This window comes from Taudactylus pleione, unplaced genomic scaffold (genome assembly GCF_031769625.1).
Source record: "Taudactylus pleione unplaced genomic scaffold, aTauple2 ptg000154l, whole genome shotgun sequence".
NCBI classification, from domain to species: Eukaryota; Metazoa; Chordata; class Amphibia; order Anura; family Myobatrachidae; genus Taudactylus; species Taudactylus pleione.
The window spans coordinates 16,300,246-16,313,137 of NW_028284556.1; the positions used below are offsets into that span (position 1 = coordinate 16,300,246).

Consider the following 12,892-nt stretch of genomic DNA (forward strand, 5'->3'; position numbering starts at 1 on the left):
TGAGGCAAAAAAAAAAATAATTAGCTTAATTTGGGCAATAATGACATGTCATTTTTGGGGTGAAAAAATAAAAAGTGGATGGATGGGACAGGTGTTTTAAACATTGCAGGTGCAAGTTACAGATGTATTTATTTCTATTTTACATGTCCTATAATGACACTAAATAGACGTATACCCATTTTAATGTACCCCTAATTTAACTACAGCATTTATTTTGTCCAAAAAATATTGATTTCTATAATTTTTCCACTGTTAGAGAAATATGCACATAACAGGCATTGGACACAATTTAATAACCCCAAACCCTTGGATTATGGCCTCTAACACACTTCTATACCATTACCCTACATTAGTTTACCTTTTTTTGGGGTAACGACTGATTTCCCCATTGTCACCTACTTATCGCCTGTCATCTATGCTAGAATTATGGTGCAAATTGGTTATCTCTGGTTTTGCAATATAATTGCACGATAAATGGGAGCGTGCATACATGCGATATGCGTAAAATTCGAGCAATAGGTGCTAAAAGATTTCTCCGGAGATAACTTATCATTATCGCTGCTAACTGGATACCCCCCTAAAAGTAGTACATTAAACAACACATTTGTCAGACAAAAAAGTGTTACGAACTGCTGTAGGAAACACATAAGTATTTATATATGCATTATATTGAGCCCCAGAAGTTATCTACTATATTTGAAAATGTATTCTACTGTACTACAGGTAAAGCTTTGTGATAGCAAATTAGAAACCAACACTTAGACAAATCTGGGACCTCTGTGACAAACTCTCAAACTAGCTGTTAGGATGCTCAGAAACATTAACATTATTGTTACCAACCTTACATCTTCTTAGTAAATTATGTGCGTAATGGTAATGCCAGCTGCTCTGCCCATCAAAAATTTTATATTGCTTCATATACTTTCTACCTTAAACTATATTGGGTGGATAAGATTCCTGATGTTAAATCATTTCTATGACCGGTTTCAGAATTGAACTTAAATACATCTGAATACTAGGCTGAAAGCATCTTAAGATACAGTACATGCAGTCTTACTTGTAGCATTTATCTTTAAAATGTTCCTCTCATGGAGAGTTCTCAGAGCTACAGTAAGAGGCAGCTAGACACTAATGGTGTTGAGGCAGGGTGCTTCTTGTCATTAGGCTTTGGCCCTCTTGTGATATAATACTGTGCATGGCCAAGATTCTTCTAATTTATTATTTCCTGATATTGCCATCCTCAGATTCTGAAACGGCAATAGCGAATGGAGGATTGCAGAGGTTCATCGTGATCCTTGTTTTGTTATACAGGCTTATATAGGATATATTGCTGGAATCTTATATGTAGCAGGGTGTTGCTGCCAGATATAGCACAAATGTTGTCTTTGATAGAGAGCAGCCCTATTATAATCAAAATAACTGCTGTTGCTTTTCTTGCTTTCATAAATAGGGAGCAAATGCCAATATTCTTCCCTGCTCAGTCTCAATCTGTGTTTAGGTTGTTGAGCAGTAGTAGTTTAGACTGCTTGCATAGCATACACAGAATATATAATAATATATTATTATATAGTTTTCACATCTCGCTCTGATGTAGAGCCAGCATTGACCTCAAATTGTCTTTCTTCATACAGCGGAATCCTCCATTGATAATAAATGATCTTTTTGAAGATATAAAAGATGGAACAAAGCTGCTTGCATTGTTGGAAGTCTTGTCCGGACAAAAACTGGTAGGTAAATAACACATGATATGCGTCACTGTGAAAAAAAAAAAAAAAAAGTTATAAAATAATGTCTTACAGGGGTATTCAATATGAGACGTAAACTTCGCCGCACATCGGAGCTTTTGCCAGCGATAAAGTATCGTGTGCGCCCCAATTATACCCGTATTCAATGTGAAATCGTCAAAAACAGCACCCGGCGAATGTGAAATCAGCGAAAACTTTGCAGATTTTTGGGGAAATTACCCTAACACCCCCCAAAAAGATGCTCTGACATGGGGGATCACTCTGGATACCCCCCGATTAGCCCTGCTGAAGGTTTTTGGGGTCTTTAAACGGGCTCAATAGCTGCTATTTTGGGGATTTGGGAAGGTGGTGAAGAATAGTATTTAGAAGGTTTTTTGGCAGAAAATAAGTAGTCCCAGCTAATTTTGGGTACTTGAAAATGGGTACTAGCATATTTAAAAGTTGCTAAAGTGAAGTTTTAAAAACCGTGAAAAATCTACCTGCCGCAAACACCTGCAATGAAAAAAACACCTGGGGCATACTTGGGGATCCCCCTAGATTGTAGTTCGCTAGTTTTTAACTTTGTACCCCCCAATTTGTTTTTTCGCCCCCAAAATGAAAGTGCTTTTTTTGGGGTCTCCTGAGGTTTTTTTAAAAAAAAAAATTTTTTTGACACAGTTTACCTTTGGGGGACTGTCTGAAGGTTGCAGGGTGGTTTCCAAATTGTTGCACCCCAAAACCCAAATTCTGCACTTTTTTCACCACCCATTCCTTGGTGATCCTTTTTTGCAGGGTCGAATGCAATATGCTTTTCGCACCGGCTAAAAGTTTTGAATACGGTGTAAAAGTAAAACCGGCGAAAATGACGTCATCCGAGCGAAAACCTCGCAGAAACGGTGCTTTCGCTCCATATTGAATACCCCTATTAGTATTGTAATTGTCCTAATCTAAAGCCTGTTTGCCAATATACAGGGGTTTATGTAGTGAAAAGCGTGGAGAAGTGGACCAGTGGAGAAGATTCCAATAGCAACCAATCAGCTTTGAAGTAGCATTTATCAAGTACAGTCTATAAAATAATAGGTAGGAGCTGATTGGTTGCTATGGGGAACTTCTCCACTGGTCCACTTCTCCAGCTTTTCACTGCTTGATACTAAATCCCTAAGGCTCTTCGTTTACATGCTTTCTAAACTCACATTTATGTACCAAATATTTTTGAAGAGATATCTAAAATCTGGTTCACTTACCTTTAAATCTAATGCAGGCCACATTGTTGCAATTTGGTTATTTAGATCAGTGAGTAATGTGGCCAAATTGCATTAATCTCTTCTTTCCGGTGTTGAGCTGAGCTGCAATCCATTTATAGATCAGCAGCTAGTGTCACACACATGCAGTTGGAGATTATTGGTCAATCTGATTGAAATCAATATTGATAATTAAAAGCAATGGATTGCGGGGCCATATAAATGTTGTGCAGCTAGAATTGAAAATGATCATAATCAAATCTGTAAGTATGTGGTCTGGTTAAGAGACGTGAGGTTATATGAATAACCACATCCCATTGAATTTTTGTTGCAGTATTTCATAAAATTCTAAACGAATATGTGGGATATGCTAAGTGATTATAACTTTGCAGAGCATTTCAAATGTACTGTAATTTATCATATTTTTATTATAATTATTATTATTATTATTATTAATATATAATCCTCAAATGACACAGTTATAAAATATTTATTTTAGCCTTGTGAACAAGGGAGGCAAATGAAGCGGATTCACTGGGTGGCCAACATTGGTGCAGCGCTAAAGTTTTTGGAAGGAAGACGGGTAAGGTCCTGTCATACTGCATACTACCTGGTCATAGTTAGGAGGTAGAAATGTTGACTGCTCTATAAACAAGTATGTAATATGAAAAGTACCTGGTAAATAACGCAACATTTCTGTATGTTCTATCAATACAACTACGTAGCTTTTAGTTATTGTTTAACTCCTATATTCATAATTGCGTATGTTTTGCCCCTCCCCTCGGGAGACCCTGAAATGCGGATGTACCATTATTAAATACAAAATTACCATTTGTGATGTCATTGCATCTTTAGATGCATTTTTTGTGACCAACTAGTGTTCAGCAGTACAGTAGGTACATAAATTGCCTGAAAAGGTATAATGCTGCACATTCTTGAAATTAATCAGGGTCATTCCATGGTAACTCATGTTACTTAGTGACATAGCAAGTACAGTATATGCATGGCTATCAATAGCAAAAGGAATTTATGTGAAATTAATTTTATTTACTGAGAAAATAATAAGACAGGTCAAACTGTACAAAACTGTATACAGGAGTAGCTAATTGTTTGCTATGTCACTTTGTAACGCGAGTTACCATGGAATGACCCATCATCAAAAATAGTACAATACTTGATTGGGTAGATGTTTCAGAGTGAGGACCAGAAGTATTTTTATTCCTTTCTAGAGTTTGTGTTAAGTGGAAGTTGTTTGTGACCAGTATATATTACAATTTACTTGTAAGTAAAAGATACATTTTTCAGTATCTGACACATAACAACTTGCGTTTTCCTGTCCTTCCATGTGCAAATTATAATGAACAGTAAAACATCCACATACATTTTTGATGTTTTAATGTGCATCGTGGGCCAAATGAACAGATGGCATTACAAGACACTGAGCACCTTAAGTACATGGTTTGCAGGCTGGCATGGCTTGCAAAGGGTTTGCAATACGATCTCAAGTATTGTGCTGAGATATGCATTCTGTAACTGTCTAGCAATATATGTGTGTGGGTACAGAAGCGAGAGAATTGGGCTCACGAACACATGCATGTTACACAGTGTGTATTTCCCCCTAGATGAACACCGCCCACACATTATAACTTTGGCCTATAAAAATATTGTGGGGTTTTTTTTTTCATTAAGGCTAAAATAACCAACAGCATTATTGCAATATAACATAAAATGTGAAGAGCTTTAAATTAAACAAGAATCAATACCAGTGAAAGTATCAACCACAGAACAACATAGTAAATAGATTGTATAGAAAATGTCGTAGATGGTAACTGTAATGTTATTCATAATTTCTACAAATAATTTTGTGGTGGTAAAATCAAAATGTCAGGTTTTTTTTTTATTTGTTTTGGGTATCTCACCTCTTTACCTCCTGTACATCACTGAGGGAGGAAAAATGTGCTAATGCATGGTCTGGTCTGATTCAGAGATGTACACAGGGGCATATTACCTCCTCTGCTGTGCAGTGGCGTAACTAGGGTATTTGGAGCCCAGGGCAAATTGGAAAAGAGAGCCCCACCCCCACCCCCGTTGTGCGCGCGCCTAAAAAAATGGGCGTGGTCACTTAAAAATGGGGCGTGTCAACATGACACACCCATTTATTTTTACGCTGAACATTCCTATCCATATGCACCTTATGCACCTTAACCCCAGTAGTACCCCTTATACAGTACCCCCAGTATGCAGTTGTGGTCCCTCTTATGCAGGCCCATAGTAGTGCCCCTTATACAGTATCCCCAGTAGTGGTCCCCCTTATACAGCCCCCAATTAGTTCCCCTTACTCAGTACCCCCAGTAGTGGCCCCCCAAATGCAGTGCTCCATGTAGTGTTCCCCCTTATGCAGTGCCCCCAGTAGCAGTCCCCACCCCCTATGCAGTGCCCTTTATATAGTGCCCCAGCAGTAGTCCCCCCATGCAGTTTTCCCAATAGTAGTCCCCCTTATGCAGGCACCCAGTAGTGATCCCCCCTATCCAGTGCCCCCTGTAGTGGCCCTTCCTATTATTGCCCCCAGTAGTGGTCCCCACGGTGCAGTGCCTCTAGTAGTAGGCCCCTTTTATAATGCCCCCAGTGGTAGTTCCCCCCCCAAGTAATAGTCCCCAGCAGAGGTTCCCCCTCCCGATTAAGTGCCCCCAGTAGTAGCCCCCCCCCAGCAGAGGTCCTCCCAATAATGGTGCCCCCAGTAGTAGCCACCCCTCCCCCGTTGTGCCTCCACCCCCAGTAGAGGTCCCCCCAGTAGTAGCCACCCCCCTCCCCCGTTGTGCCCCCAGTAGTGCAGACAGGTTTAAAAAATATATATAAAAATATACTTACCTGAATCCACGCTGCTGCTGCTCTGGTCCGCGACACCGCTCCCGCCGCCGCCCGCCAGTCCTCCCGGGCTGGCGCCCTCAGCATTATGGGAGGGACGTCATGATGTCATGACGTCTGTCCCATTACCCACTGCAGGAGCCGGACAGAAGCCTGGCTCTTGCAGTGGGTGCTGCAGCAGTCAATGAGAGTCTATCTGACGCTCATTGGCTGCTGTTTAACACACGCATCGCCGCCAGCGCTGGTGGCGATGCGTGTGTTATGCACAGCCTGAGCCCGCCTCCTAGCGCTATTGGACAAGCGCTCAGGGGTAGGGGACCGGCTCAGCTGTGCAGCACAGGACCGGCGCTGGAAGCCTAGCGCCGGTCCTGTGTAAATGTGTAGCGCTGACCGCACTCACTGCGGTCGGCGCTACACTGGTGGCTAACTAGGGCAGGCCGGACCGCAGCCGGCGGCGCCCTCCCGCGCCTAACCCTAACCTCCCCCCAGGGGGTGCCTAACGCTAACCCCCCCTTTCCCTAGCCTAACCCTAACCTCCTGGGGAAGTGTTTAACCCTAAGTCCCCCCCGGGAACCCTAAACCTAACCCTCCCCCCCTGCGGCTATCCGCGATTGGTGCTCGGCGTCCCTTTGATCAGGATGCCGGGCGTCTGTCTCCCGGCGTATGTCTGGATTTTGATGCCTGTCTTTAGACCCATGCCGGGATTAGGCAGCCGGGAAGCCGGTGGTCGGGATTAGGTCCGCCGACTTCCCGACTGCCACCCCTCTGAATCGTGTGGAATCAGTTTGTTGGAGGGTCCAACAATGTGATATAAAGACTATTACGTTTTGCATGACAATGTTATCTTGCTGGGAGATTTTCATATCAGTGGTACATGTACTCAAAGGCCATGAAGGGAGCATTTTCAGACCCATAACTATGAGTATGACATACCCTTTCCCGTTAAGACTTGGGCAGCAAAACATGACCAAGATGAAGTGAGCTTGGGCTGAGAGAAATGGGGGCTGCTGCAGAGTGACTAATATGCCAGCTTGTGTAGCATATACAGGTGTCTCCCATAGTCTCCCATATCCAAAATGCTTGGGACCAGGGGTATTTTGGATATCGGAATATTCCGTATTTTGGAATATTTGCATATCATAATGAAATATCTTGGGAATGGGACCCAAATATACACACAGAATGCATTTATGTGTTATATACACCTTATACACACAGCCTGCAGGTCATTTTATACAATATATTCAATAATTTCGTGGCTCAAGAAGAGTTTGTGTACAGAAATTAAATTAATTTATGTTTCATATACACGTTATACACACAGCCTGAAGGTAATTTTATACAATATTGTTAAAAATTTGTGCTTTAAACTAGGGATGTGCAGGCTCGGTTCTACTCGGTTCCGTTCGGGTTTTTATCCCGAATCTTATTGGGTTTCAGCTGTCACGAGTTTTGGATAGCCAATAAGTTTCGGTAAAAAAAACCAAACGGAACCGAGTAGAACCGAGCCTGCACATCCCTACAGTTTAAACAAAGTTTGTGTACATTGCACCATCAGAAATCAAAGGTTTCATTATCTGTCATGCCAAAATTATTCCGTATTTCGGAATATTTAGATATGGGAGACTCAACCTGTATTGGCCCTGATTCTGAGTTGCAAGCAATGCAGATATTTGTGCAAATGATCAATGTTTTTCAACTACACATGGAAATAGCTAAAAAGTTGCACAGCGCATGTTTCCCACAGTGTGTACATACACAGTGTCACAGTTGTGAATGAGAAGCCTAATTTCAGAATGCATTGGGCGTTCCTGGGCAGTGAATGGGAGGTAGCTATTCAGACACACAGAGATGTACCGATGGGCGTGTTATGGGACAGAACCAGCTACAGGTACACTCATGTTTTTGGAGGCTCCCTTCCCTCCCTGGTACGTACAGGCCGATCATCGGCCCACTCCTCTCTTCCATTCAGCCCCATCCCCATCTCTATCTCTTTAGCTCATCCCATTCTTCTTTCTAGCCCATCCCCCATCTCCGACTCTCCATACTCATCTCCGGCTCCAGCCTCATCCCCCTCTCCATCTTTCCGGCTCCAGCCTCTTCCTCCTCTCTGTATCCTCGGCTCCAGCAATATCTCTCTCTCCATCTTTCCAGTTCCAGCCTCATCCCCACTTTTATTCTTTGTCTTCTGCTGTTTTTCTTTGTGGCTTCTCTGCCAATTAAAGGCGGAGTGTCATTAGGTCATGTACGCTGCACCGCAAAGAAAAAAAAACATTATTGTGCTGGCCGGCGGGCTACCTTTTCATGCCTGTGCTTCACTACAGTATTACAGGCAGGGCCAGCATTAGCGGGCGCAGAATCTAGACTGAACTCTGCTGTCTCCTGCGTGGCAGGAGCCCCTCAGAGTCTTGGGGCCTGGTACAACTGTCCCCTTAGTACCCCCTGTTGCCGGACGGCATGGCAGTGGAAGCCATACTCTGATGTAAAATCTGTACCTGACAAGAGGCAGATGCAAATTTCGATGGTGAGTCTGATGGTAGCATCTAAAGACACACCAAGCATGATTGTTGTGTCTAAAGACGCACAAAGTGAGCGTCCCAGTCCTTATACATTAAGGGCCTATTCATCATCGCTTAATTACGGATCCCTCCGCCCCTGTCCGGCTCCTTCCGCCAGATGTGACTAGCGTCACTACTCCGAAAGGAACAGTGAAACGATTCACTGCTCCGAAAGGGGGGACGGCTGATATTTGGATCACCTCTCTCCGCGCCAGAGCAGTGATGAATTGCTCTGGCGTCCGCAGCAAGTGACATGTTAATTATTGGATTCCGAACGGCCCCCAATAATTAACATCATGAATAGACCCCTAAGACACATACTTGTACACCAGGGAAAGGGATGATACTAATATTAGCATAAAGTCACAGGTTTAACTATGATGAAAGACGCTAAAGTGGATGCAGCAGTGTACAACTGTGGAGTGGTAAAATGATGGTGGGAAGGTGCTTTTTTGCATAGGCAAAGTTCAGTAAGGGTGCGTCCATGCAAATGCAGCTCCTGCAGTCAGAGCAATTATGCACACACAACCTGTTAGGAGGGGTATCTTTTTACCCTGCTACAGGGCAAAAACACACCGATGATATGACTTGTCTTAACAAAGGAGCATATGCTTTTAAAGCAGAGGCGTATGCATCTCAACATGCTCTACATATGTGTGGAAATACATCCATATTGCATTGCTGCCAACTCTGCTTCAGCCCCCTGCTGTCTACTCCAAAGAACTTGGAAATATGGTTTTGCTGCTTATAGCAAAATGACTGCAAAATTCCACATGTTAGAGCACCTCGGCACGGGTGCTAAATCCAAGAACAACAATGTATTGGGATATGACGGCACATACAGTATTGTAGTCCCTGGCTGAAATGCTAAGTACTCTCTGATTAGAATTCCCATGGAGTGATATGTGTGTCTGTCCTGTTCTGGTATAAAAAAGATCCATTGCAAAAATGCAAGTTAGTCAAGTGTGTAAAAACTCATATTGTAACATTTTGAAGTATTTGAAATAGTATCCTAAAAGTTATAGCGGCGACCGTGTCTGCGTCTTTTGCCGGTCACACATGTGCAAGTTTATGCAAATACAGCTACAAGCCCTTCCCTGGTGCACAAACATGCACTTGGATGTGCAAGGACTGAGATGCCCACTGTGAGCATCTTTAGACTATCTAATACTGCTTGGTGCTCTTGTATATGTAACCATAACAGCTTACACCAGCCCCTTGGTACAGATGTGTCCTTAATATATTGGTGCTGCACTCGTGGCAAACAGCCCCTCTCGGTGTGCCAGGTCTCGTGAGACTCTATTAGCATTGGGCATCTTTTTTAGCGAAAATACATCTAAGTTGCAATGCCATGCGACTACGACACACCAGCAGACTGTGCTGATTAATTTGGTATGTGACACTTGTATAACTGAGTCTCTGAATCTGTATAATGTAGCTGCCTTAGCTTTTTTCATTCCGCGTTCCATTGTGCTTCATATACAGACTCAGGTGTACACAGATATACAAGTGTCACATATCAAATTAATCAGAACATTCTGCTGGTGTGTTCTAGTCACATCACATTGCATTGCGACCTAGATGCATTTTCGACAAAAAAAAGACACCCAAAGCTATCAGAGTCTCACGGGACCTGGTGGCTCACTCATGCTAGGCAAGTCGCGCTGTGTGGCGTATCGAGATGTATGAGGACACATCTGTAGGTGCAAATTGTCCATCGGACTATGGCCTCCAATGTGAGCAATTGTGGTCAGCTTTATTTGGTGACATGACTAGTGTGACGTGCTGCTGTACACTTTTCTGCTGTACTGACCAATCAACTCAATTGTTTAATGGTGATTCCCTTTACTGACACAGGGTCCAAGAAGGTGGTGTAGATGGGTGGTGCAAGAGCATTGGAGGGTTGAGCTGCTGCTTGTGGCAATGATAATGCTTTAGGGGCTCTCAAATAACTAACTGATATTATTGTTAACCCAGAAGGCAGTAAAATTTATTTTTATAAATAAATCTGATTTTTGTTTGCATGAATGCTTCACACGTTTACTGTATGTATTACAATTACTTTTGTTTTGACTTCAGTCAAATTTCAGAAATTTGAGAACATAAGAGCCCACAGAGCTTGAATGTAGCATTTTAAATACAGTGCAAGATGGACAAATTGATCCATGCACTCAGATTTATTTGGGTGAAATATTGACAAACTGGCTCATGCAAGGAGATTTATTCTTGGGAACAAATTCAGGCCAGACTCAGTGATTGCATGTAGTGAAAGATTGATGATTTCCTCAAAGCCAAAGACACAGTATTTTGTAAGATTAATGTTTCAGTCAAACCTCAGTGCTTAATGAAGGACAGTTTTACTTCAAATGGTCTTGCATTCAGAATAATATATTTATTAAATTACAACAAGTAAATTCGTAAATTATTTGCTAACATTATTATTATTGTTATTGATTTAGGCACTACTGTTCGTGTTGAATGCGCCATCTGTATGATATATATCAGATTCCAAATTACGTCAGAGTAACAATTCACATTAAAGTAAACAGGAGAGGGAGAGGTTCACATCTCTGTTTAGCAGCTAAAGATTAAGAGTTGTGGGGAGCCCTGGGAATGTTAGGGGTCCATTTTAGTTTTGAGGATTCCCTTTGTTCAAAATATCCAGGTTTTTTTTTTACACCTAAAAACGACTCAAGGGACTGCCCATAGAACTAGGGGTACTCTGCTGCTTATGAGGTGTGACTGACTGGCCTTAATGCTCCCTGCAGTCACCCCTATAAAGCTGTATAAGGTTAGAACGTGTGCAACATTTCTAAAAAGACGAGTTTTATAGTAATAAATATATATATTGACAAAATTAACAGATAAAACACTACAGATAGGATATTTATATTTTTACAGTTATTACCTCTTACTGTATATATATTGTAACTTAGAACGTGAATTAGAAAAAAAAATAACAATATTATACTTAAAAATGTTCTCTTTCACGGACATCTGTGCGGAAATCTCAGTGAAAGATGACGTTTTGCTTCAGGAAAATCCGAGCCAAAAATGAACCGCTCATCTCTAATCATACTATAATGGTATTTTTAGGTATATTTAGCAGAAAGTGTTGTAATGATTGAATAGCTATAAAATATTCACAATACAGCATAATAATGTAATATAACTGACTGAATTTCCTGCATGACTGGTAAACCGTTTCATCTGTAATATTAAGAAGTTTATTAACTATATAACTTTTACTTTCCATGCAAGTCTGTATACAGAGGATCCCCGGTTAGTACAATATTAATATAGTTATATCTATGCATGGCAATTATTTGTTTATTTAAACTGTTTATATCAGATAGATGGTCAGCAGCTTTTAACATTGCCAGTTATTAGGTCTCTAATGATAAAGTAAAACCAGCATTATTTATGTTATTATTTATCTATCAGTTACATGACACTACATATTTGACATAGTACATGGGTTTTCCTCTTTCTGATGACTGTAATGTATTGGCTGGAGCATGCCCTGCTGCAACTTTTACTAATTACTTTGCTTTATACAGTATTTCCAACTTCCTTATGTGATCTTCATTCATGTCTTTATATCATCAGGAAGATTAGGTTTTGTTGGCCTGGGACATGATACACTGCACAACATGCCATGTCAGGGCAGATAGAGTCTTTATCCAATGCAGAGAGCACAGCACAGCTTTGTTGTAACCCAGGAAAACAAAATATTTTATATACTGTATGTATATATTTCTATCTATATTATTATTATTGATACTACTGTTGCCCTAAGATGATTTTGTGCTACTCTGTGTCAGCCCCCCCGTGTACAAGATTACATAAGTAAATTGGACTACATAAGTCACATGCAGTATTATGTAGCATAGCCTTAAAGGAGTTCATTATTGTATTTTTATTATTTCAGATTAAACTGGTGAATATAAACTCAACAGATATTGCCGATGGTAGGCCGTCCATTGTGCTGGGTTTGATATGGACCATAATCTTGTATTTTCAGGTAATTCTAAAAAGGATTCCTCTTTTGGACATGTTTTTTTCCCTCCATGGTGCATCTGTCATTTACACGTTCTCATAAAACTGTCTCTGAAATTCTGAAAGTGACCCACAATGCATTTTAACATGTATCGATGTAAGCCCGGCAAAATGAATTGTATATAATAAAATATATTTCCCATTTACGCCCCACCATCCACTAATTACCATAAGTTTTTCCAGCCCCAGCCTCCACTGCAATTATCTCTATAAAATACATCCCCCCCTCTCTCCCCCTCCTAACCTATCCTTCTTTCCATGCCATTTACTTTCCCTTTGTTAAATAATTAATCCTGGCATTTATTATTGTTTTTCTGATATGTTCTCTCTATTACAATTTGCTATTTTATTTACTCTTTTCCCCTGCATTTTACTTATGTTTGTATTACTTAATGCCTTTAATAAAATTAATTAAAATAAATAATTATATGGAGAGGGTTCATCA

At 41.0% G+C, this 12,892-nt stretch overlaps 1 protein-coding gene across 1 annotated transcript in view; it reads left to right on the top strand.

Annotated features, from left to right (window-relative positions):
* Positions 1 to 12,892, top strand: part of SYNE1 (spectrin repeat containing nuclear envelope protein 1) — a 546,802-nt gene that overhangs the window by 95,132 nt on the left and 438,778 nt on the right. The window contains exons 3-6 of the mRNA XM_088474380.1: positions 1,632 to 1,727; positions 3,465 to 3,548; positions 11,650 to 11,670; positions 12,320 to 12,412. Coding sequence (XP_088330506.1) covers positions 1,632 to 1,727; positions 3,465 to 3,548; positions 11,650 to 11,670; positions 12,320 to 12,412 — 294 coding nt within the window. The remainder of the gene's footprint in view (positions 1 to 1,631; positions 1,728 to 3,464; positions 3,549 to 11,649; positions 11,671 to 12,319; positions 12,413 to 12,892) is intronic.